The sequence below is a fragment of the Brienomyrus brachyistius genome, chromosome 13 (assembly GCF_023856365.1).
Source record: "Brienomyrus brachyistius isolate T26 chromosome 13, BBRACH_0.4, whole genome shotgun sequence".
Taxonomy (NCBI): domain Eukaryota; kingdom Metazoa; phylum Chordata; class Actinopteri; order Osteoglossiformes; family Mormyridae; genus Brienomyrus; species Brienomyrus brachyistius.
Genome location: NC_064545.1, coordinates 8,669,524 through 8,690,576, shown reverse-complemented (window position 1 = coordinate 8,690,576; position 21,053 = coordinate 8,669,524). Strand labels below are relative to the sequence as shown.

General features: G+C 45.7%; 1 protein-coding gene across 2 annotated transcripts; it reads right to left on the bottom strand.

Moving 5' to 3' along the window:
- Positions 1 to 6,036: 6,036 nt before the first annotated feature.
- On the bottom strand, positions 6,037 to 20,094 carry LOC125706894 (synaptotagmin-9-like). Of its 2 annotated transcripts, XM_048973758.1 has the most exons (7): positions 19,624 to 20,092; positions 15,671 to 16,037; positions 14,551 to 15,091; positions 10,286 to 10,406; positions 8,765 to 8,936; positions 8,493 to 8,622; positions 6,037 to 6,481 (listed from the first exon to the last, which is right to left on the bottom strand). In XM_048973758.1, the coding sequence occupies exons 1-7, from the start codon at positions 19,769 to 19,771 to the stop codon at positions 6,407 to 6,409; spliced, it is 1,554 nt and encodes a 517-aa protein (XP_048829715.1). In that variant the 5' UTR covers positions 19,772 to 20,092; the 3' UTR covers positions 6,037 to 6,406. The 2 variants fall into 2 exon arrangements, with proteins under 2 accessions (XP_048829715.1, XP_048829714.1); XM_048973757.1 differs by lacking the exon at positions 6,037 to 6,481 and having other exon boundaries at positions 6,726 to 8,622; positions 19,624 to 20,094.
- Between the last annotated feature and the right edge of the window lie 959 nt (positions 20,095 to 21,053).

The window sequence follows — 21,053 nt, the reverse complement described above, 5'->3', positions numbered from 1 at the left end:
CCCGTCCATCATCCCACTGCTTTTTACAGTCAAAAATGGTGGCTGATTGTTCCTCAAAAAAGCGGCCGTCTGTTGGCTCTTCTCTGCTAACCTTGCTTGATGGCTGATCTCTTTTTCTGTAATCCTGCAGCGGACTGGCAACAAAAAGCAACCTGGGAATTTGCTGTCAAGCTCCCCCAATTTGACTTTTCGCCGCCAACTGTGATGGGGGAGTAGCCTTATTACATTGGCCCACCAGGACATTTCCCACACCTGTCCGTCTCCAGTCATGGGCGTGTATCACTGTTACGTATCGATCTTGTCCTCATTGCACTTGGACTCAACTCAGAGAAGGTGACCAATGATTCCTAATCAAGTACTGGCCATAGAAAATAGAGCTTGTGTTTCCTATCTGGCAGAAAATACTTAAGTAAACTGTGGCAATTAACCTTTGGCATGGTTGTAAATGCAGTAGATTGTTCTCTCTGGATCTAAAAGACCTTCATATTAGGTCATATACAGTGTAATGCCCAGGGGTAACATCTCTGCAAACAGAACAGGAAGTGAATTGACTTTCCAGTCATGAAAGTAGTATCGTGATCATCTGAATATTTGGTTAGATGAAAGTAAGTGCATTCGGCAGCCGGTTAAGCAAAGTGCAGACATACAGGTGGTGTAAAAAAAGACAAAATGCAGAGACAACACAGTGCAGACAAATTTTAATATAATAATAACTATTCTGTAGCTAAGACTGCTTGGACTTCTAATAAATGAGCCCAGTCGTTCTCTCTAATCTCTGCATCATGATCCAGCTGTAAGTTAGGGCTGAGTCTCACTGTGCCTGGTGTGTGGCAATGAAACACACACCCCTCTAATTCACTGTTTCTATCAGGACTCAGGGCACCAGGCTTCTCTGCCTGCAGGAGCCTTCAGTCTGGAAGTGTTCCAGAAGCTTCCAGAAGCCTCCAGAAGCCTCCAGCCCCACCGATGTGCCTGGCCGAGGCACCAACCAAAGATCTCGGTTCAAAAGATGTTATAGATAAATGTCAGAGGTCAGAGCACTGCTCATTGCTGATATGAAATAACATGCATCGGGTGTGGGGGCTTTCCCAGGAAAAGGGGGCCAGAGGCTGGATTACGAGCAGGTGCCTGGATCTCTGCCCTGTGACGGGCTCCATGTGCGGCTGGAGGTCATCGTACATCTTCTCTAACAACCAGGAACCCAGTGCAGCTGTACGATGTAGAATGTTTCATTTAAAGCTGAAGAAGTAGATATTTCATACTGGTAATGGTTTCCAGCCCTGAGAACGTAACATTTTTTTTATTGTTCACTTGAATTTCTGTTTAATAGGCCTCCATCCTGGGCAGTGGTGGTATTTATCAGCAGTTAAGTGGGCGCATGTTTTGGGTCCATGGTCTTGGGTCCCCCGTTCACTACACTTAATATACACGTTTCTTATTTAGGAGATTCTGAAGCTAACCAGCTAGCTAGCTACAATCTTCTGAAACTGCTGACTAGCTATTTATTTGGTTTTTGAAAGACCTGGGGGGGGATTTTTGAATGAGACCATAGAAACATCGAACCAGCACAGGAATTCCCCGAAGTCGTTCTGAACTGATAATTTCCACAGAAAACTAGAAGCAAGGCCAAGAGAGTCACTACCTCACACGCCAATAACTCTTCCCTCCAGCAGGGGGTCATTGTCTGAAGGAGACACGCCTGTTTAAGGAAGGATTTGCACATATTTCATCGTGTATGAATTCTGCTGGAGTGAAATGCCTCCGATGTGTGGACATATGGGGAATATGGTGGTTTATTTATGAGAAAAATAAAAGAAAATTTTTTGACATCAAACTACATCAACAGCAAATGGGCTGATTTATTTCACGCTGATTTTATGCAACTTTATACAAATAAACATATATCAAAGCCAAAGTTTTAAAGATCTTTACTTTACATAAGGTCATGTTTTTAGTAATTTATAAACACATTCATAACAAGTAATTATGCATTCATAAAGCATTATAAGCATGCCTATACCTATTTATCAAAAGGCATAACATATTATAGCCATGTTTATTGTGCATTATAACTGCCTTATGAATGTGTTTTTTAAAAATTACTAAAAACATGCCCTTAAGTAAAGTGTTACTGTTCTATTTTTAATTAATAATAAGCAGTTAATTAAAACAATAGCTGAGATTATTACTCATCTTGGGTTGCCAATAATCGTGTTACTTTATTGGTGACAAACGTAGGAGTTATGAAAGGGATGAAGCGCGAATAGCGGATGTAGCGAATCCCCACGCCTTCCTTGCATTTAGTGTGATCAGAATCACGCAGCTGAGCCGCTCAGTCAATGCCAAGTCGTTAAGGACTGGAACGATCCTAGGGGGCTCGCAATCACAGGCAACTTGGGCATGAAGAACAATGGCGGGCTGTTGCAACATGTCCGTCACATCTGAAGAACGTCGACAGCTGCGTTTGCTTCCAGTGCGAAAATGAGAAGCATAAATCAGGCGCTCATGTGTTTTGAATTTGACTAATACATTGTTGTTTGTAACTCAGCTCAAGGGGAGTGGGGGGTTTGGCACAGTGGCTCGACGGGTAGCGCCACTGACTCACACTTCCAAGGTTGGAGGTTTGAATGCCAATTTTGTTTTCTCTGTGTGTGGAATTTGCATGTTCGTCTTCTGCTACTCAGGTATGCCTTCTAGACTGAAAGGTATCTCCAAATTGCCCATAGAGTATTGATTGTGTGTGTGTGTGTGTGTGTGTGTGTGTGTGTGTGTGTGTGTGTGTGTGTGTGTGTGTGTGTGTGTGTGTGTGTGTGTGTGAGCGGGTATACCTATTCTCATGGGGACACAATGTCCGACCAGGAAACCGGTCCCCATAAGGGAAAATAAAACTATTTTATAAAAATCTGTGACTACAATGAAAAAACTAAAAATGCTAAAACTCCTGTATTTTGCTTGGCTACTTATGGTTATGGTTAGACCAGGGTGGGGGTTAAGGTTGTCATAGTTAGCATTAGCATACTATGTTATTGATATGTATATTACTTTTCTTGTGATTGTTTACACATTTAGCATTGAGGCAACCCAAAAGTAATGGAAAGCAATCAGGTGCTTCTTCCTAACGGTTTGATGAATGTTCACGTTCACTTCCCTGCACCAAACATATTTTTTTTAATCAGAAATATGACTTGAAAGCGAGAGCCAGTGAAACATGTAAGGATGTGCTGTAAGCAAGCTTTTCATTGGCTGGAAACTAAACTCGCGACTGAACATATAGAGCGACTCTCTTTTTCACCCACCAATTCGATCATTCCTTTGGGTCTCTTGTTCTCATTCTGACTGACACCAACAGGGCTCGCTCTGAGGACCGTATTGGTCCCAACGAGTCTCATGACCTTGGTGAAAGGACCTTGGCTCCGTGCTCCTTGACTTTACAAAAAAAAGGTCAAGGTCTGCAAGTTGCTCCATCCTGGTTCCATCGCCCTGAGCTGCATCGTTTGATTTCAATCTCCCGAAGGAGATCGTAAATACATGCTGAGAGCTCCTACAGAAATGCAGGGCTCACAGAAGTGTCCATTCTGACCACAACTTTGTTGTTGCTACTCTGAGGATTCAACTTAGATCCAGTAGGCTACCACCTCTTAGGAGAATGAGGCTGGACCTGGCCAGACTACAAAGCTGTTTATAATGAGTTTGCATGCAGTTTATGTTTGAAAACCTGCGGACTAGGGTGCAACTGCTGATCCCAGTGTGATGTAGTAAACCTTCCACGACAAGACCCTGAACACCCTGGGTATTATTAGGAAGAGTTGCAGCATACAGTTTGATGGCATCTCCAGTCTGTACAGGAAGGATGGTTGCCTGGGTACTGAAGGCAGATAAGGAGATTTTTGTTGGAGGAATCTGTGACTATCTGTGGTCTAGCAACCCACATCCTGCTTACAGAGGAATCGAAGCATTACGCATCCGAATCTGTTCCTCAGTGTCACAATCATGGCAGGTGATAGAACGGTCCTTACGGATGACACTGCAGTTGTGACCTGCTGGGGCAACTATTTTGAGCAGCTGTTTAAGGCTGATCTTCGACTAGGAAGTCAGAAATCTCTGGGTACATGGTTCATGCGGTTGATCCTTCAATTAGTTGTAAACCCCGTCTATCACTGAGATTGCGTAGGTGGTGAACCAGATGGAGTAGGGAAAGCCACAGGGATCTGTGACATCCCGGTTGAACTTCTCCAGGCTGATGGTGAAGCTGTCCGCCTGGCATTGCAAGCAATCTTTGCTTTCATTTGAAAGACAGGCATCAACCAAACCAGCTGGAAAAAAATGACTTGTTACCCCTACCTGGAAAGGGAAGGGTGATCACCTGGACTGCGACAACTACGGGGGATAACTCAGTGCCGGACAACGTCCTCGCTGGGGTCGTCCCTGGGTCTCTTCTCTGGATTTGTTGCTGTTGTGCAGATGGAGCTCTGGTTGGGCCCATATGCTCAGTCAGTATCGAGTGAACATCTGGCTGTCATGTGACCAGTGCACCTCCTACTTCTGAGGCAAGGCCAAGATGTGCGGCTGTAAGTGTCACCGGCCAGCGCAGAAACTGGGGAATCGCAGCTACATTCCTGACCAACTGGCTTTCTTACTTTTCACTCTGTTTTTGTTTGTTTTAAATGTGCAGTGTTTGACATGGTGTACCACAAGAAATGCCGGTCAAAGATCATCAAGCACTGCTACATCCCCAGGAAGGCAAACCTTTAAAGCTCGGCCTCCATCAATAGATGGTACTAGAATCTCCGCTACTCACATTACATCATCTTAAAAACGACACTGCTGTCATTGGGATGCCATCTTAGCAAACCTGCCTTCTGTACTCTCTGGTTGTCTTGCTTAATTGTTTTTATTAAAGTAAGTCCTCCAGCAATAAAGAATTCATCGCCTCTCTTTGCATTGCTCTCATTACCCAGCCATCAGAATAATGCACCTTTTCCATCAATAATGATTGCGCTTGAAACTGAGGAGCAATTTTCCAAAACTCAAGCAATCCACAGGATTCATTTTTCACAAAATTTCTGTGGACTTTCAAATTCCATTTGTGTTTTAAATATCATTTAATTAGTTTTCTGTTTTTTTTTGTTAGTCTGTACTTCTTGATCACCTCTTCATTGCTGAGATCTTCACTAGGGGGCAGTAAAGAGCCATTTGATCATCTAATCTTTTGAGTGTGGCTAGAAGCAGTGGATTGTTTTTCAAATGTTGATTTTAGAACTGATGGTTAAAGAATACTTAATTTTATTTCTTTATGTAGTATATTGACAATTTGCTGTGCAAACATGGACAATGTTCAGGGCTGTTTAATAGTTAATAGCTATTTAACCCAGCTATGCAGCTACCTTTGCAGTCAAGCACACTACATAGTAAAAGAGATTCAAACCTTTTGCCTTTCAGGTCTCCCACAGTTGATTTTGGCTGAAGGCAGCAGTAAAGTAAGTATATACTATCCAGTATTAATTATTAAACGTAATAATGTTAAATCTCATGTTGAAACTGAATGGCTAAAATGAATTTTACTAAATATTCCTGTGATGTATAATGGAGTGACCTTCAGATTGGGCCAGCTTCTCTCTGCATGTTAAGCATCCTCCTAGAGGTATAAGGGCTGTTTGCAGGGGGAGGAAATGTCATTTCTGAGCTTGTTTTCATCAAAAAGCCACAGTAAAGAGCCTCCCACCTGTACGGTGACATCCTGTGTTTGCCAGCGAGCAGCGAATGATGTTTTTGTACGTCTAGTCAAAGGGGTCATAGCGGGTACTTCAGAGCTTCAGGGAAAGGCTTCCTAAGCTAAACTTCAGTTTTAAGGTCACTGCCACTTAGGAAAGTGAGACATCTGTCACACATCATGGTGACTGTGAGACGTTTGGAAAGAAAAGGGCTCCACTTGTGCTTACACAAAGGTCAGGCCTTGGAGGGCGTGATTGTCTGCTGGTGGAATTTTTATGTACGGTTTTGCAAGTAAAACTGCATCTTAAATATACTGCACTAGAGTTGTGTTCTCCTCATTTTATTTCAAAAGAAAGCCATACAGAAATAGAGAAGGGGGAAACAGGTCATGCACCGTATTCAAATTTAGACGAGTGTGATGTGTGATATAAAAATAGGGACAAAGTAGAAAACTTTCACTTAAAACTAAAGCTCTAATGAAACTATAACAAAGTTTAGGTACTTTCGTTTTACTAAATAGAAAAGAGGGGGGATAATTACTAAACATGCCATCAAACAAACATGCAAACAAACAACACAGAATGAAACCGCAGCAAACATTGCTCAGCTCGAGTCGTATCCCTCTGGAAAGCCGTTGAGGTTTTACGATCTTGTCGAGATTGGAGCCGGGGTCGTGCCCCAAGCACTGGTGCAGTTAAGGTGACGGAGGTGTTTTTAGCGAGCTGCAGGAGCCCCCTTGACTCCCACCTGAGGCCTCCGGTCCCACCCACTGAAGGAGAGAAACCAACAGAGCCAGTTAAAAACAGAGGCAATTACAACAGGAAAGCACCTGATCAGAGGATGGACAATTATATTTACATATGCTAACGAGGTCAAACAAAAGTGAAACGGTATGGTGGGGGCAGACTCTACTCGATGCTGGGATCTGGGATTCTGGTGAATGGAAGCAGTTTCTGTTCTGGCTGCGGAATAGCGGGGTAAATCTCCCCCCCCCCCCTCACAGATTTTGGGAATTTTCTTACACCACTGACATCCATTTTGTGTCCTTGGAGATGCTGCATCATGGTAACTTGTTCAGAAGTGCTTGGAAGAGGGAAGATGAGATTGACTTGTGAATAGGTTTGGTGGCTGTGGATTTTAAAACAGTGAACAAGTCAGGTGAAATGACTGGACAGAGCTTGCGGTTTACTGGCCAATCAATGTCCTTATCCTCACCTATGGTCATGAGCTACGGGCAATGACCAAAAGAACAAGGTTGTACAACCTGACCAGTTCTTGGATGGGCAACCAACTCAGAAAGCTGGGCTGCTGCTGGAAGAGGCGTTGGTGTGGCCAACATGTTAGCCTATCCTGTGGTCTGTGTGGATCCCAGATGCTGTGCTGTAAAAATGGTCCCATCCTTCTGATTAGACAAAAAACAAAGGTCTTGACTCTCTCACTTATAAAAGGTCCCTGGGCGTCCTTTGAAAAAGTAGGGGTGGTAGACCGATGTCCTGGCTAAAATTGCCCACTGAAGCCCAATCAAATCTGGCCTCCTAATCATCCGCTATAATTTAACTGGTGGATTCTCTCCTGTCTAATCACCGCCTTAGCTATTGTGTGGTGAGTGTACTGTTGCAGAATGGCTGCTGTCTCACCACCCAGGTGGTTAAAGTGGCTCCCCATTCATTCTGTAAAGTGCTTTGGGTGTCTTAAAAAGCACTATATAAACGGAACATTCATTCATCCTGAGGGACCTTGAAATACAGCTGCTGCTCTGTTGTGGTGAAAGAGAGCCAACTGAGGTGGTCTGGACATTTTCTAAGGTTGTCCCACCAGGAGGAGTCCCTGAGACACGTTAGAGGGATTATATCTCCCAGCTGGCCGGGGAACATCTGGGAATTCCGCAGAACGAGCCAGAGTCCACGAGCTCGATAGAGGAGGCCAGACCTGCTTGGCACGCTGCTGCTGCAGCGACCGGCCAGGAGAAGCAGCATGAAGACAGAGAAGCGAAAAACGTCTGTCTGCCGGTGTGTTCCGGAGGAGGCGGCTTACGGCTTTATTAAATCTGCGTTACCAGAGAGATCCTGCCATTCCTATAATTTTTTTTTTCTGCATTCGCCTGAATACCAAGCAGTTATGGAAAGCAAAGGTGCGCTTTTGAAAACATTTACCTGACCAGGAGTCAAAAGTGTCAGTATCATTTTCAACGTTTTTTCTAAGAGCGAAAGCAGCCTTTTACCACTTATCCACAGCTGATAAGTAAGCTGGCGAGGGATGAAAGGGCAGCTCACAGGCGCCCAGGCTTTCAGAAACAGCCTGACAACATGAACACATTTCAAAAAGCAAATTTCACCTCTGTTGCAATGGCTCTCTCTCTAGCGAGTGGCTGGACCCACGATTTGAAAGACCCCCAAGCTGCAGTAAAATCCTTTACGGAAATGAATCCCAGTGACTGTACTCTCTCTATTTTGTTATTTCTGCCACCTCGACAAGGACATTTCTGAGCATGTGGCAAAATGCTTCTCTACTGCAATGTGAACTGAAGCTCCTACATCTGTTTTTATGTTTTTTACTGTTACCCAAAATGCAGTGCCGACGTTTACAATCACTCAAACCGCTCATTTGCCTGGGGTCCCAGAGGTTTGGGGGGCCCCTATTGGTTACGAAGAGTCACTACACTGGGGGGCTGGTGGCCGCAAATTGACAGTTTCTTCTAAAAGACGACATGGGATGATTAACAAACCTTGATGTATGGCAGAGCTAAAGGATAGGAAGTAAGACATGGGCTTCAGTCTTACCTCCACCAGAGGGTGCCAGTGAGCGATGGGCTTGCGTGGGTACGCCATCATCTCGCACCAGTGGTCATAGCCAAGCCTCTCGGCTTCACTGCCCACCCGGCACACGCCTATGACCTCATTGTGCCCTACACTGTAGAAAGGATGAAGAAGACGCTTTTCTCAGTGCCGCTGATGGATCAGTACTGTGATCACGAGCGCTTCTCTGAAAGGAGTCTCTCGTTTTATCCTTGATGTTATACAACAAAGCAGGTTCACCGATGCAGGATTCTCACCGGTCATAGTCCATGACGGCTATCAGGAGGCTGATCTGGTCGATGTTCTCAGGAGGGACATCAAAGACTATGGCTTCATTGTAGATGGGGTTCAACGTGTTTCTTTTCGTGGAGGTTTTCCTCTTCTTTAACCTCCGCCCTTCACACATTAGAGACACTTTCACATAAGGATCTGGAAAGAAACACAGTGGATGGATGTGTTGTGAGGAGACAGGGCAACAACAGCCTTTGAGGTGCAGAATATAAACAGGTCTCAGCCCCCGGATCACAGGCACCTCATAGCACACACACAGCTCTTTGCCTGCATGCTACACAGCAGGTCCTCCATATAAGGGGTACAACACTGACTTCTATATACCAGTCATTAGGATTTACCAATACACACCTGTAACCTTGCAGAAAATACACTTTATAGACAAAAGAACGGGGACACACCTCTTAATCATTAAATTTGACAGACCCATTGCCAAATAAACTCGAGCACCTAGCCATGCAGTCAGGTTTACAGACATTTGTGAAATAACTGGTCATTTTGAAGAGCTTAATGATTTTGAGTATGGTATTGTCATCGGATGCCACCTTTGCGATTCGGTTTGTGAAATAATTGCAAATGGAACTGTTTAGGAACAATAAAAACCCAGCCATAAAGCGGCAGGCTTTATAAAATAACAGACCGTGGTCGTCAAATACTGAGGCAAGGAGTGCGTATAAGTCACCAGCACTCTGTTGACTCCATAACTGCAGATTTCTGTGGAGTGACGAATCTTGCTATCTAGCAGTCTGATGGACGGGTCTGAGTTTGGCAGATGTCAGGAGAATGTTACCTACCTCACTACATTGTGTCAACTGTAAGGTTTAGTTGAGGAGGGATAATGGTATCGGGTTGTTTTTCAGGCCCTTCCAAGGAAGGAAGGAAACCCTTAATTGTTCAGCATACCTAGACATTTTGGACAATTCTATGCTTCAAAATTTGTGGGAGCAGCTTGAGGAAAAGCCCTTTCTGTTCCAGCATGACTGTGCCCCAGTGCACAAAGCAAGGTCCATAAAGACATGGTTGGAAGAATTTGGTGTGGGAGAACTTAACTGTCCCACACAGAGCCCTGACCTCAATCTCATTGAACATCTTTGGGATGAACTTGAACAAGATTGGGGGCCAGGCCTTCACATCCAACATAAGTGCCTGATCTCACAAATGTTCTTCTAAGTGAATGGGTATAAATTCCCACAGACACACTCCAAAATCTTGTAGCAAGCTTTCCCAGATGAGTGGCAGCTGTTATAGCTGCGAAGGAGGGACCAACTCCATATTGATGCCTATGGATTTAGAACAGGATTTCATAAAAGTTGCCATCGATGTAATGGCCAGGTGTCCCAATATTTTTGCCTGTATCATAACTTTTATCAAAACACAATTACCCTAAAAGTTAAAAGGCAATGGATTAATCCAGCTATAGTTTCCAACTATGAAGTGGCTCAAATTAATCAGGACCAAGAGGACCGAGAACCGACAGACACGCTCACCTGATGCCCCGGTGATGTCCATGGCCTTCAGGTTCCTGGCTTTGATGATGGTGATAGTCAGGCGTCCAGCCGTGGGAAGGTAGCAGAGTGAGAACATGAGGTCCCCCAGGTCCACGTTGTCCTACAGAGAAAAGCACACAGCTCGTCACTTGTGTAAGAAAAGTGGTGGATTCTCCCACGTGATGCTAAACCACCATCATGAACCTGAAGTCCATCATACTGCTCTACCAGCCCAAACACCCTATCCCAGTGTGTCCACCACGCGTCCTGCAACCCAGCCCTGCATCGCCTCAGCCCCAGCTAGGGTCTGTCTGAAGTTCCCCCAGGATGTTTCGCCGTGCTGCAGTTTGGCCGTCGCTGCTGCTCCTGTGAATGTGTCAGGGCAGATGTCAGACCCTCTGCTTCGCCATGGACCTGCATCTCCTCGCACCCTTTTCTCTGGTCTTTCCGCCAATGACATTTCCAAGGTTCCTCCCAGTCCACTAGGGCTGGTCTACCCAGGAAGAAAATTCCCCTGTATTTATCACTGTGCATAAAGCAGAGAGGTCTATATGCCAATTTAAGAAGGTTTTCACATAGACTGCCTTCACCCAGACTTCTGTCCACATGTAAACAGGGGCGAAGTTGTCCTGACGTCCAATCGGTACCCACAGAAACAACCACCATGTGCTGGACTGTCATAGGCACGTAGCAGTGATGTCACACCCTACCAAGCATAGCTACCAAGCCTTCAGTCATCAGTGATTTCTCATGCAGTCATGTTATTTTTGGGTTGCATTCTGTAGGCTGTGTGTGGCCCAGTATGTTACATTGTTGTACTGGTGGTCAGAAGGTTGCTGATTCAATTCTCTGCTTTGACAGAGTGATTTCCCTGAGCAAGGCCCTTAAGCCCCAGTTACTTCAGGTACTGTGTGATCCAGGTTTCTTAATACACTTATATTGTTTTGGATTAAAATGTGTCTATTTAAATACAGTGTATGATGCTTAAATAAGTCAAAGAAACTGCTAATACCTCAAGCTATATGCATCTCTGATCATGAATGAAACAAGAAGCAAATGGCTGTTTTCTCTCCAAGATATATTTATTTATTATTTATTTTCTATTTTCCTATTATTTAAAGCAGCATTTCCCAGAAGCATAACAAACCATTATTTCACTGGTACTAAAGTCTGTCACGTTTCGTTCGAAACACAAAATAAAGAGAGCGTTACCATTTAGGCGGACTCTTATTGTGTCGTTGAAAAATAACCTCATAATGACATCCACTGCTGTCAGTCGTCTTTCCATTTTATTTCACAGTCACTCAACAGAGGATTTTGGGGCAGAATTTGTACATCCAGTAATCTCCTTATAAGGCAGCCCTGCTGAGTAGCTGCTTGGAACCCCTTTTGTCTCTAGGAACATGTTGACAAGTTGTGCATTCAGAAAAGCCTTTCTGCATGCCACCTCTGTACCACTCGCGCTGCTATTTTTACACTTATGGCCTCCTCGTTAGCTTTAACGAGTCTCTCTCTTTAATAAGGTGTTTTTTACTCTCAGAATTGCTGCTGACTGCATGTTTTTTATTCATCAAACCGTTCTCTGAAAACTCTGGGCACTTTGGTGTGTGAAAATTGCATAAAAGTGGCTCTTTCTGAGATGCTGCAACCATCACGTCCGGTAGCACCAATCAGGCTGCATTCACAATCACTCAGATCACGCGTCTTAGCCAAGGGGTGACGGATTTCCCTGCCCCGATGGAGTTCACTGGCAGCACGAACGGTAACTTTTGTGTCCTATAATCTGTGATCAACGTCTAGAAAGTCTTGTAAAATATCACACTTTACCCTCTCATACAATTAGTGCTTCCATTGGTCAACCATGAAACACAATTAAATAATAATAGGGCACTAACTTAGAAGACGTTCTTTGTTAATAGTGATCCACCTAGTTCAGTCTGATTATTGTATATATCATAGTGTATTATCGATATACAAACCCACTGTACTTCTTATGATGCATCAATCAAAGCGAATTTGTGCTGCATTTCAGCTCATGCTACCTTCTCTATCATTTTCTAAGCAGGCAGCATAGCTGCGCTACTCTGTACTCAGGCGTGTGAATAATGTACCGCTGTATGGGCTCTGTGTCGTCTTTGTGATAAAAGTCCTTCAAAGTCATGCCCACTGCAGCCAGCGGGCACAGTGCAGTGAAATATCAGTGAATTTTGATGTTACAAACTTAATTTATGTTATTAAATTTCGGGAGGACAGGAAAAAATGTCATATGCTGAATTTTAGACACAGACACTTTGATAGTCTAAATCGTGTTTATTTTGTAGGTAAAATCCCTCTTTTCATTCGGAGCTCCATGATGCCGCTGTACAAATGCACATCTCCTTTGGCAGCTATTCTCGGAGAGGAAATATGATTAAGATGCAATTATAAAAGGCAGAAGACAGAATAGAAGCAGTACTTAGAAGGATAAGATGAGCCTGGATATGCATCAGATCCATAGCTGTGTGCCTCTTGCCAACTGCTGGATGTGGAACACGGACCGAATCTCACTGCAAGGGTTTATAAATCAGCTTGTCCTGGGCACAGATTTCACTGGGGATTCCAGGTCTGTGCTCTTCGACTTCACAGACTCACATGAAGGGAAACCCCGCCCACATTTACTATAATCTTATTCCGGTTTCACATGCTACATTATTCAAGGAGATACCATGCTATGTAAACAATTATATTTACATATAATCCCATAACTCATGTTATATAGCACTGCTATGGTTACCTAATGCCAATGATGCCTCACACCAGGTTACATCCTTACACTCCATCCTCTATGCAGCTCGATCTTCAGTACCTAACACCAGGTTACATCCTTACACTCCATCCTCTATGCAGCTCGATCTTCAGTATCTAACACCAGGCTACATCCTTACACTCCATCCTCTATGCAGCTCGATTTTCAGTACCTAACACCAGGCTACATCCTTACGCTCCATCCTCTATGCAGCTCGATTTTCAGTACCTAACACCAGGCTACATCCTTACACTCCATCCTCTATGCAGCTCGATTTTCAGTACCTAACACCAGGCTACATCCTTACGCTCCATCCTCTGTGCAGCTCAATCTTCAGTACCTAACACCAGACTACATCCTTACACTCCATCCTCTATGCAGCTCGATCTTCAGTACCTAACACCAGACTACATCCTTACGCTCCATTCTCTATACAGTTCGATCTTCAGTACCTAACACCAGACTACATCCTTACACTTCATCCTCTGTGCAGCTCGATCCTCAGAACCTAACACCAGACTACATCCTTACACTCCATCTTCTGTGCAGCTCGATCTTCAGTACCTAACACCACACTACATCCTTATGCTCCGTCCTCTATGCAGCTCGATCCTCAGAACCTAACACCAGACTACATCCTTACACTCCATCCTCTGTGCAGCTCGATCCTCAGAACCTAACACCAGGCTACATCCTTACACTCCATCCTCTATGCAGCTTGATCTTCAGTACCTAACACCAGACTACATCCTTACACTCCATCCTCTATGCAGCTCGATCCTCAGAACCTAACACCAGACTACATCCTTGCACTCCATCCTCTGTGCAGCTCGATCCTCAGAACCTAACACCAGACTACATCCTCACAATCCGTCCCATAATGACATCAGCAGGTGCTGACAGTCAGTGCAGCCTTAACAGGAATCACACTTCTCAGTGTCACTCAGCTGTGATAACTTTGCAAATGCCTTCCATCACAGGTAACCTCCATCTCTAAATATATCTGCAAGTCACCCCTGCACCAGCCCAGCCACCCCAGATTTTTCGCCTGCCCTCCCCAGCCTCTCTGTTTACCTGTCAGTCTATGAATGTATTTTTCCTCAAGGCTGCTATCACAGAGCATTAGTCTCTTCTGGTTATGGACGTGTTATAAATAACTTAAATATGACAATTCTCCAAACCTGAGGCCATAGATAGATCTGAGAAACAAGCCAAGCTGTGAAGGAGTAACATGCCTTCCCATGGAGACGAGGGGAGAATCTGCTTCAGTTCACAGGGGGCCGCGAGGGAAGCTACAAATGTTAGGGCCAGTGCCAGGTGACCTATTCTCTGGAATAGGCAGCTGCTTAGGGCGCCATCTTCTTAGGGGGCATTGACTAAAAAAAGCCACCCATACCCCCCCCACCAGAAAGATTCACCACCAGCACAGCTAAAATACAAAACGTCAGCTGGGGAAACATGAAAAAAAAAACAGACATACCTTTGTGACATACTGGATGTCCCTGCAGAGTTTAGTTTCTCTGGGGAAGTCTGGCAGTTCCAGGAAGTTCTCCACCACCACCTGACCGATGATGTCATGCCGGGAGAATCTGTCAAAGTCGTAGACGCTGAAGTGCAGCTTGCGCGTGGGTAGCTCGGTGTAGGCCACGGGGAACAGGAAGACCTCATCGAAAACCGGATTCAGAGTCTTGCGGTGCACCTTAGTCTGGTGTTTAGTCTTACGGTCTGGGAGCAGGTAGATCTTCACGTAGGGGTCCGAGCTGCCTGAAAAGTCCTTGGCAGGCAGGTCCTGTGCCTTGTGGATTTTGACAATTAGCTGTTCCAGGTCGCAGTCATACTTGAGGATGAAGTGGAGGCGGCCGCAGTCACTCCCTGGTGGGCTGTCCTCATCACCCATCAAACGCTGCTTGTACAGTTCGGGCTTGATCTGGCCCAGACCGACCAGTGAGTCCTGTCTCTGGAACTGGGCCACACTGAAGTCTGGGTTGGACAGGTTCATTTGTCTGCGGATGGAGCTGTGGCTGAAGACAGAGCAAACAGCATCAACTCTCAAATGTGCCTGATACCCAGTTGGACACATTCCGTCTCAAGGCTGCCTGACACCCAGATGAACACATTCATTCATGAGTCTGCCTGACACCCAGCTGAACACATTCATTCATGAGTCTGCCTAAAACCCAGCTAAAGGAATTGGTTCTCAAGTCTGCCAGACACCAAGCTGAACACATTCCGTGTCAAGGCTGCCTGACACCCAGATGATGATATTCCTTCTCAAGTCTGCCCTGCCACACAGCTGAACACATTCCTTCGTGAGTCTGCCTGACACCAGCTGAACACAACAACTTTGCTCCAGTACACAGTTCTCATTTCAGGAAAAAAATGTTAAAATGATTACGACTTTAATGCATTTCTGTCTTGTCATAACGTCCCTTGTGTCATCTCCAACAATAAACATTAAAAGGTTCATCTGCACTAAGAGTCGAATTAAGCAAAATAGAGTATGTTTTGATTTAACTCATCTGATCTATTTTCGGTAAGCAGTATTTGGACTAGATTTGCAACAACAGGGGCAGATTTTTAGGGGATAGGGTGGAACTAACCGGCTGGACGAGGTGGGCTCTGTGCTCTGCCGCTGTATACGTGGACGGGGTGAATGATTCTTCTGTGCCTCAGCCTGACCCTCCAAAGGGATGTCGGGTGACGTGTGACTAATCTTCATGGCCACCTCATGAACACGGTCAGGTACAGGAGAGGAGGGCTTATTACAATCTTCATGAGTCTCACACGCTGCGGCCCCAGTGTCGCTGGGGGCCATCCTTGGCTGTAAGTCACTTGGCTTGTTGCTAGGGGAGATACCACGTTCCCGCCATGGGAGCCAACATAGCTTCCAGGAGACAAAAAGGGACACACCGAAGAGTGCCAGGCCACATGCTGTCACCACAAGCGACAGCAGGCTCACAGACAGATCTGTTGGGGAGAAAGAGACAGCAGGTTCACAGACAGAACAGGTGGGAAGCGAGAGAGACAGCAGGCTCACAGACATCTGCTGGGATGAGAGAAAACAGCAGACTCACAGATAAATCTGTTGGAGAGAAAGAGACAGCAGGCTGAGAGACAGATTTGCACGGAAGTGAGAGACAGCAGGCTGAGAGACAGATTTGCACGGAAGTGAGAGACAGCAAACTAACATATGGATCTGTAGGAAGCAGAGAGAGACAGTAGGCTCACAGACAGATCTGCAGGGAAAAGAGAGAGACAGCAGGCTCATAGACAGGTTTGCAGGAAAAAGACACAGTAAGCTCACAGATAGATCTGTAGGGGAGACAGAGAGACACGAGCTCACAGACAGATCTGCAGTAAAGAGAGAGACAGCAGGCTCACAGACAGATTTGCAGGGAAGACATAAACAGAAGACTCACAGACATCTGCAGGAAAAAGAGAGAGCAAACTCACAGACAGGTCTGTGGGGATAAGAGAGAGAGATGTCAGACTCACATACAGATCTGGTGGCAAGAGAGAGTCAGCAAGCTCACAGTTAGATGCTGGGGAAAGAGAGACACCAGGATGGCAGAGAGATCTGTGGTGGAGTGAAAGAGACATCAAGATCACAGAAAGAGCGGGACTGAACAAGGTGTGTAGAGGACAGTGCAGGATCAGCTTTGCAGTCCCTACAGGTCTTGCTGTACCTGCTGGATGAGAGACTGAGCATGCTCAGTAGATAGGAGGCAGCTGCTTGTTGTATTTGCTATTATACTGTAGATTATGCCAGATAGCAAAATATCCTTTGTACTGTGAGTCAGTCAGAGGTCATGGGGTAAGAATGTGTGAAGATACAGCGGTTCAAGTCCAGCTCAGCGACGCCCAACGTGATATAACCTTAGAGAATGTCCCACGCACAGCCCAGCCAGAACACGTCAGAAAGCAGATAATCCGGTGCTATTTGTTTGCTCACATACCAGCACACACACCTTCTGTTAATCAAATAATACATTGTTATTCATTATTTATTTCCCTAATATCCTTTTTTTTCAGAATATTCTGTTTGTGCACCGAGTATATTTTAAAATCTGCTTACACTGTTTACATGTTTGCATTATTTGTACCGTCTTTGGACTTCATCTTTGTTTTGCCCTCTACATTCCTCGTTTGTTTGTTTGCACTTTACATTCCCTGCTGCTCTCTGCATCAGAATTTCCCTCTGGGATTCATGAAGTTCATCTTATGTCACTAACTCTCTGAGTGCTGGAGCTTCTTCTGCCGTGGTGACACGTAAACTGTAGGTACAAGCTGACTGCCCGTCTGTCGACTCCCATGAACTGCTGCGGGCTCGCATCGCCGTGGCGACCGCCTCCCGCTTCCTTTGCCAGGATTCATCGGGAATGATGAGCATTTGCACAGGGCTGCCATTGATGACAAGCGGAAGCACCGGCACTTGCAGATGGCTACCCAGAGGCCTCAGCTGTGGCCGGAAAGCACAGGCGACCTGCACACAGGAGGCTGTGTCGAGATCAGGGGCCGCGGAGCAGAGAGCGACTCAGCTGCTATTGAAAGGAGCCTTTCTCAGGCGATCAAAGATGGGATCACCCCTGTACTGCTACGCTCAGGCTACAGAGAGGGAGAGCAGCTGCGTGTAAATGGGCAAAGTTATGCCGCTGCCAAGCGAAACGTTACATAAATATTTAAATGTATTCCTAAGAAGAAATCCATGAAAATAAGCGCTATGCCATTCATGTGGCATAAACTTTACACTCGGCTTGTGAATAACAAATGTGTTTATGAGCCCACTGTACACCACACGAGTTTAACGTAAACAATGAAATAAACCTAGGAACATATAATAGCAATTTCCTTCTAATTCTGTGGCCAATAATAAAGTGTCTATATGGTTTTGGTGTCTTACCCAGATGGTAACGTGGCTGTGTGTGTCACAAAAAGTCAGAAGATGTTACTGTAAGTCAACATTGATAATATTTTTAGCCGCATGACTAACGGGCTATTCTGACGAGAGGAGCCGGTGGAACTTGCCAGGGCTGCGTTCTGAAATATGGTCGTTCCACACGGGAGCTGAGTCGCTCTCATGCCAGCATCCAGCTCAGGACCGAAATCTTCACACGTCGCGGAACGAACGCGGCGTCACTGACTAACATTTCATGTCAGCGGCGGCCCCCGCTTCACGCCTTCACTGTGGGAGGGTGACATTTAGGAAAGAGGCGTGGTTCACACCAGCCCACGTCTCGCAGAGATGCACTGAAGCCGTGAAAACACTCTGTGGGATGTCATCAGCCTCCCTCCCCTTCACATACGGATCACTGACCTGGAAACTCAGGGCTGGCCAGTGTGCACCTCTGTGCATCCCAGCTGCTAAAGCTTACTGCTGCATCTGCGTCTTGCAGCCATGGTAATTGAAGACTCTCCTGAAACACTCCAGAATACCTTACGCCAGTCAGCAAGTGTTTCCTACAACCCAAGGGGCCACAAAGGGTCACTACAGGGGTCCCAAAAACTGCAAACCTACCCCTGAGAAGAGTGACTACCCGAAGCTTTGAACCAACACCCTCCCGGCAATTTTAGAACTGTCATCGACCATTTCTAAGGATAATTTATTATTATTATTATCCATCCATCCATTTTCCAAACCGCTTATCCTACTGGGTCGTGGGGGGTCCGGAGCCTATCCCGGAAGCAATGGGCACGAGGCAGGGAACAACCCAGGATGGGGGGCCAGCCCATCGCAGGGCACACTCACACACCATTCACTCACACACCATTCACTCACACATGCACACCTATGGGCAATTTAGCAACTCCAATCAGCCTCAGCATGTTTTTGGACTGTGGGGGGAAACCGGAGTACCCGGAGGAAACCCCACGACGACACGGGGAGAACATGCAAACTCCGCACACATGTGACCCAGGCGGAGACTCGAACCCGGGTCCCAGAGGTGTGAGGCAACAGTGCTAACCACTGCACCACCATGCCGCCTATTATTATTATTATTATTATTATTATTATTATTATTATTACTGCTATTGTTATTATTATTTTTTTAATCCACGATAAAAGGACTGTCAGATTATGTATGCTAACTCGCAACAAATCGCAGAATCCTAGCATATCCTTTGAGAGTCCCAATCTGGTCCAGCACTGGTAAGCAGTTATTTGTAATACAACCTTAGAGCATCTATCTCCGCAACAAGTTAATCTGCGTTACACCCGAAAGGGAAACGAGGATTTTGATGACAGAAACCTCATGCCTTCTGGACATCAATGCGGATTTTGACACAAACTAGCGCTATCCAAACAAAAGTTGCGAACTGCAATGGCATGCAATGCACTTGAGAAAACACCAAAATGCACCCTTATAGTGAACCCGTCCGACCACGTCTGTAATACACATCTATCTATCTATCTAGGGGACCTTCTGGCTACCTTACATGACACCCAGGTACCGGACCTCCCGGGCGCAAAGCCTGACACCGTGATACCTGGCACAGGTCCCATTAGCTGCAATACCTGACACTCGAGTACCGAAGCGCCCGGCTTTATAATTACCTGAGTCCGTATACCTCGGCTTGGCGAGATCGCGGAAAGAGTAAATGAAATCCAGGCAGCTGTCGCTTTGCACTTCGCCCCTGGAGCAGAGCTCGGACAGGACCTCCAGCGCCCTGTGACAGACCCGGTCCTCCGTGTCGCCAGGCATTGCCCACTCGCATCCTTAAGGGTGGGAAGGGGTATCCGGCGCTTTAACGCTGCTTCAGCTGCATGCCTCCAAAGCACCAGACGCGCACACGCATTAACGACGAGCTATGGTCTCAGCGTAAATCACTTGTGGCTGTTGCTCCGTAAAACAGTAAAGGCAAGGGTGGTACGGTGGGTGGAGGGGGGGCTGTGGGTCAATCCCATTCAATGCACATAAGCAATCATCGCCGCTGTTCCCCAAACTGGGTGCTGATCTGCGGAGATTCGGTAAAAGAATCCCGATCGCCGATCGTTATCTACTGGGATCTTCTGCTCTCCAGCCTACAGCTCGGCATCAGCGCCACTCGCTAACAGAGATCAAACTACTGCCCACCTGCCCTTACAGAAAAGTCGCCGTCAGGGAAAATGCCAGCACTACTTGGATATATACTGGCAATACATTCAGTTCAATACCAAAGTTTATTGGCATAGGCACGGTAATCAGTCAGGTCCTCTATGCGATGGAATCTTACTCTGCATGTCCTTCGTGACTGCATGATTAAACACAAATCACAAATTCTAATTAATGTGCTTACTGTACGACAATAAATAGGAGTACAATTATGACAATAACTACGTAAACACAATGCAAAAGTCGCAAAGGAGGTTCATTTATAAAAGAATTCACTCTTTTGCGGAGCTTTGTAATAGTTTCATTGTAGGAGGCTGCAGCCGAATGGCCAAATACTCTCAGGGATTTGTGGACTCCCACACTGCTCAGCATGGACGAGCCAAGCTGCCCAGTCTCAAGGACGCCGGATCGGAAGTCCTCTGCAGTCACAGGTCGGGGGCACAACGGCACAAGCAGAGACTTACCGTTAGGTGTCGTCAAGCCAGATTCGGATTCAGGCAGACCTCTTTCTTGCTAAAAGCAGCCGGAAAGGCACCTTCTGGACGGCGAAGTCGTAACAATTCCAGTGTAATTTACTAAACCTATGTACGGCTTGTGTGAAAAATGCTCTGTGTGAAGAAAAAGCTCAGACATATAAATAAATAATCTATAAATAATTCATAGGTAAGCTTTCACCAAGCCAGATGCCATTTGGGGCAATAAACAGATATAACAGGGGGCCCATTTTGCTACAAGTCTGGGGTCTCAATACGAGGTTTTCAAAAAGAGGGTAAATAATGAATGACCGATGGGTTTGCTGTCTCATTTCAGGGCGAGTAACGTCATAACCCAGAATCAACTGTGGTATAAATCCACAATGAAAAGCAGTCTTATATCTGTACTCTGCTACGTT

Excerpts from the sequence above, each read along its gene's own strand:
- LOC125706894 (XM_048973757.1), bottom strand. The coding sequence starts at position 19,771 with ATGCCTGGCGACACGGAGGACCGGGTCTGTCACAGGGCGCTGGAGGTC. Across the intron at positions 8,937-10,285 it reads GGACATCACCGGGGCATCAG|ATCCTTATGTGAAAGTGTCT; the intron begins GTGAGCGTGTCT and ends GTTTCTTTCCAG. Across the intron at positions 8,623-8,764 it reads GCCGTCATGGACTATGACCG|TGTAGGGCACAATGAGGTCA; the intron begins GTGAGAATCCTG and ends TCCTTTCTACAG.